The sequence below is a fragment of the Penaeus vannamei genome, chromosome 6, assembly GCF_042767895.1.
Source record: "Penaeus vannamei isolate JL-2024 chromosome 6, ASM4276789v1, whole genome shotgun sequence".
Lineage (NCBI taxonomy): Eukaryota > Metazoa > Arthropoda > Malacostraca > Decapoda > Penaeidae > Penaeus > Penaeus vannamei.
Window position 1 is genome coordinate 6,267,606 of NC_091554.1, and position 5,000 is coordinate 6,272,605.

The 5,000-nt window shown below is 43.1% G+C and overlaps 1 protein-coding gene across 1 annotated transcript in view; it reads left to right on the forward strand.

Moving 5' to 3' along the window:
* The window catches only part of LOC113820594 (uncharacterized), an 86,169-nt gene that overhangs the window by 75,295 nt on the left and 5,874 nt on the right, over nt 1-5,000 (forward strand). Inside the window, exon 4 of the mRNA XM_070122331.1 lies at nt 536-671. Within this exon, the coding sequence (XP_069978432.1) occupies nt 536-671 (136 nt within the window). The remainder of the gene's footprint in view (nt 1-535; nt 672-5,000) is intronic.

The following is a 5,000-nucleotide window of genomic DNA, read 5'->3' on the forward strand; positions in this document are numbered from 1 at the left end:
CACCATCCAACGACCACATCAACCAACCACCATCAACATCCCAACCAACCACCCCAACCACCACCACCATCACCATCACCACCACCACCCCACCCAACCACCACCATCACCACCACCCCAACCAACCACCACCACCGCAACCACCACCATCACCAACCACCGCAACCACCACCACCCCAACCAACCACCCCAACCAACCACCATCATCATCCCAACCAACCACCATCACCATCACCCAACCAACCACCCCAACCAACCACCATCATCATCCCAACCAACCACCACCACCACCACCAACCACCACCACCACCAACACCACCCAACCAACCACCACCACCACCACCACCACCACCACCGCAACCACCACCACCACCACCGCAACCAACCAACCACCCCAACCAACCACCACCACCACCGCAACCACCCAACCAACCACCACCACCACCACCACCACCATCCCAACCACCATCACCACCACCACCGCAACCAACCACCATCACCAACATCACATTTTCTCTCTCTCTCTCTCTTCCAGCGCCAGAGATCCGGCCAAGACGTCGTGGTCTTAATGAACGTATCTCGAGCATCGGCAGGAAGGTACAAGTGTGAGGTCTTAGCCGATCACCCGAGTTTTGAGAAGGATTCTGAGATCGCCAACATGGAGGTTATAGGTGAGGGTCTGCTCGTTGTGTTGTTATTGTTTGTGGTTTGTTGTTGTTTGTTTGTTGTTGTTATAGGTAGTATTGGTATCGTTTCGGTTTTTGTTATTGTTGTTATAGGTATTATTGGTATCGTTTCGGTTTTTGTTGTTGTTATAGGTATTATTGGTATCGTTTCGGTTTTGGGTATTAGGGTTAGTGTTTTATTATTGTTGTTATTTTTATTATTAATATTATCGTTGTTAGTCTTAGTGTTATTGTTATTATTATCATTGTTGTTATTGTTGTCATTGTTGGTATAAGCGTCAGGGGAAATATCTGATTTGTTTTCCTTTTTTTCTATTTATTTATTTATCTATTCTATTGAGGTACATTAGTCAAATGTTTAGTTCTCATGTCTATACTGGGATAGAGTGTAACATTTCTTATGCCATGTTATGGCTATCACATATAAAGATTTGAATATTTTTTGTATGATGCTTTGGTACTTTAAGCTCTCCCGTAGATAAAGTTACAATTTATTCTTGTAATTAATCTTTTTAATGACTTGATAGAGATGGAGTTGCAATACATTATTTCATCGTATTAATTTGAATTGCCAATGCATGAAGTGGTGGTATTGATCAAACCCAAAAGAGAATGATGATTAACATAATAATGATGCTAATTACAACAGCTGCAACATCAATGAAATTAGCACCACCAACAAAGATAATGATAACAATAATAGCAATAACAGATCTACCGAAATAAAGAGATAGAGATAAAGAAAATAAAGAAAAATAGAAGAAGCAGGAAAGAAAGAAGATAAGAAAGAAGAAAACACACATAGATGCCTAGCCCCCCCCCCCCCCCCCCCGCCACCTAAAAAAGTCTACCTACATATCTACCTACATACACCTACAAGACTAGAATCCACGCATGTAACTCCACTTTAAGCCCACCCCGGCCCTATACCCTAGCCCCATAGCCTTTTAGACCCTCCACCCCCACACCAAGCCCATAGTTCGGTTTAAAGTCCGTCCTAAGCATACCTTGAACCCACCCCAGGCCCACCTCTGCCCCTCACAGCCCACCTCAAGCAGACCCCATACCTACTTCTGCCCACATAGCCCACCTCTAACCCACCCCAGACCCACCTCTGTCCCCACAACCCACCTCAAACCCACCCCAGACCCACCTCTGCCCACATAGCCCACCTCAAACCCACGCCATACCCACCTCTCCCCCCCACAGCCCACCTCAAACCCACCCCAGAGCCACCTTTACCTCCACAGCCTACCTCAAACCCAGCCCAGACCTATCCCTGCCCCCCGCAACCCACCCCAGACCCACGTCTGCCCCCACAACTCACCTCAAACCAACCCCAGACCCACCTCTGCCCCCCACAGCCCACCTCAAACCCACCCCAGCCCTACCCCAAACCCGAAACGGACCTCAGCCTCACCCTACACTCCCCCTAGACATACAACCCTACCTCAAAACCCACCCCAGACCCACCCTCCTTACCCACAACCCCCCCTACAAACCCACAAAACACCATAACCCCCCCCCCACGCCACCCCCTCGAAACCCATCCACACCCCCAACATCCATTCTCGTCGCGGCCTAAATCCCGACATTTTAGTTTTTCGTGCCTGGATAATCCCCCAATGGGAAATTATGTTTCATTACCCTTGACAGCGTGGTGTTGATAAAGACATAAAGCCACCGTCCTCGTGGTAATGGGCGTGTGGCTCCTGTGATATAATGGGCGTGATCGTTTACTTGTTCTAATGGGCGAGGAGGGGGGGGGGAGGTATGATAATGGTTCAGAAAGGGTTGACTGTTAGTTATGGAGAACAATGGGGGGCTTATCGGACCGGGTTGGGAGGGTGGGTTTTATTTGTGTGTGTGTTTGTGTTCGGTTTTGGTGTTCTTTTTTTTTTTTTTCTATTTTACTTTTTCATGTTTTTTTTATTTTTTTATTATTATCATTTTCCTTTTTTGGTATTTTGTTGAGATATCTATTTTTTAGATTTTATTTGATTGTCTTTTTTATTTTTTTATTTTTTTATTTGTATTTTTTTTTTATTTTTTTTTGCTATTTTGTTGTTGCTGTTCTTTGTTTTTGGTTTGTTAAATCGCCATATCATTTGTGGCATGGCTAGATTAAGGATTACGGGTTCCTGTACGTGAATTTTGCCATTGCACCTTTTTTCTTTTTGTTTTTAATTCCGTTGAAAGATTTTTTTTTTTTTAGTCTGCCCTTACTCTCCAGTAGATTACGTTACAGGTTATGCAACCCCTTTTCTGTTAGTCTGTCCGGATGTTTTGTCTGTCTGTTGTATGTCTGTTTGTTTGTCTGGTTTTTTTTTCTGCCTGTCTATCTATCTGTCTGTCTGTCTCTTTCTTTATCTATCTATCTTTTTACCTATCTATTTATCTATATCAGTAGTTTCGAAACTTTTTCTGGTCGTAACCCACTTTTCATACAGGATACGTGTCCATTGCCCATCGCTAGGCATAACCCATAACTACAGTGACTACAATACAACACTCATTAGGTCCATGTATAAACCACTCTAGCAATTTCTTTAACCTTATTGATTCTGTTTTTAGTCCTTTTGTGAAGTAGTTATAAAGATGTTTTTGTGATACTAAAGAAATTTAATAATATAGTGCGCAAGAAATCCCCCCCCCCTGCATTCTGCTATATGGCCACCCAGGGGACCAAGACCCACACACACACACACACACACACACACACACACACACACACACACACACACACACACACACACACACACACACACACACACACAACACACACACGAGAACCACTGATCTATATCTATCTTTCCATCTCTCTCTCTCTCTTCACCTCTTATCCTCCCTCTCTCCACATCCATAAATCAATCTCTATTGGCTAGAATAACCTCCCTTTTGCCCTCCGAATCTCACCCGTTGGGAAACAAAATAGTCTGTCCTGTCGCCCCCTTTCCACCGTGCAACAGCATCCCTCGCATTCCATCAAAAAAGTTATTCTCTCTTTTGTGTAACTATAAACCATCATATTCGCTCGTCGGCCCGGTCGAATCGCCCTTCCTTTCATCCAGTGACATCAGCTTATACCATCAGCCAATACCAATGTTGCCATAACGAAGGCTAGGTAACGACGTCCTTCTCTCACCGTTGCCATTTTTTTTTTTTTTTTTTTGAGACTTGCGTTTGTTGTTGGGTTTTATGTCTAACGCGCGATGCCATTGCTCTTTCTCGGTTGCCATGGGGAGCTCGTGTGGCTCTCGTAAATACGTGAGTTGGGGGAGAGAGAGAGAGAGAGAGAGAGAGAGAGGGGGGGGGAGAAAATGAGAGCAGAGAGAGAGAGAGAGAGAGAGGGGGAGTTAGAGAAAATGAGAGCGAGAGAGAAAGAGAGAGAGAGAGAGAGAGAGAGAGAGAGGGAGGGAGGGAGGGAGGAGAGAGAGAGAGAGAGAGAGAGAGAGAGAGAGAGAGAGAGAGAGAGAGAGAGAGAGAGAGAGAGAGAGAGAGACGGACAGACAGACAGAGACAGACAAAGAGAGAGAAAGAGACAGAGACAGAGAGAGAAAATGAGAGCGAGACACAGAGACACAGAGTGAGTAAGAGAGAGAGACCAACAAGCAGACAAACATACACAATAAATCGGTCCATGACAAACAAACAAAAAAACAAAAAGCTAACCACACGAGCACGTAGACACAATCAACCACGGCGCGAACTGCTTATCGGTCTATCACCATCAACTCACCCCCCCCCCCCACCTTCCCCTGTGGTAACCTCCTCAATCCTATGTAATGACGTTTCGGAACTTTCCTCATCGGAGGACGAACGCTTATAAAAAACCTCCTCTTTTTCCTTTTCTTTTTTTCTTTTTTTTATCATTTTTCTTCCTCGTGTCTTCTCTTCTTTTCTTCTTCTTTTTTTCTTTCTTTTTTTTTCGCTTCTCTTCTTTTCTTCTTTTTTTAAATTATTTTTCTTCCTCGTGTCTTCTCTTCTTTTCTTCTTTTTTTTAAATTCTTTTTCTTACTCGCTTCTCTTCTTTTTCTTCTTTTTTTAAATTATTTTTCTTCCCCGCTTGTCTTCTTTTCTATTATTTTCTTTTTTTCATTCTTCTTCTTTTGTGAATTCTTTTTCTTTTTTTAATTCTTTTTCTTTTTTTAATTCTTTTTCTTCTTCGCTTCTCTTCTTTCTTCTTTTTCTTTTTTATTCTTTTTCTTTTTTAATTATTTTTCTTTTTTTAATTATTTTTCTTCCTCGCTTCTCTTCTTTTCTTCTTCTTCATTTTTTCATTATTTTTCTTTTTTAATTCTTTTTCTTTCTCGC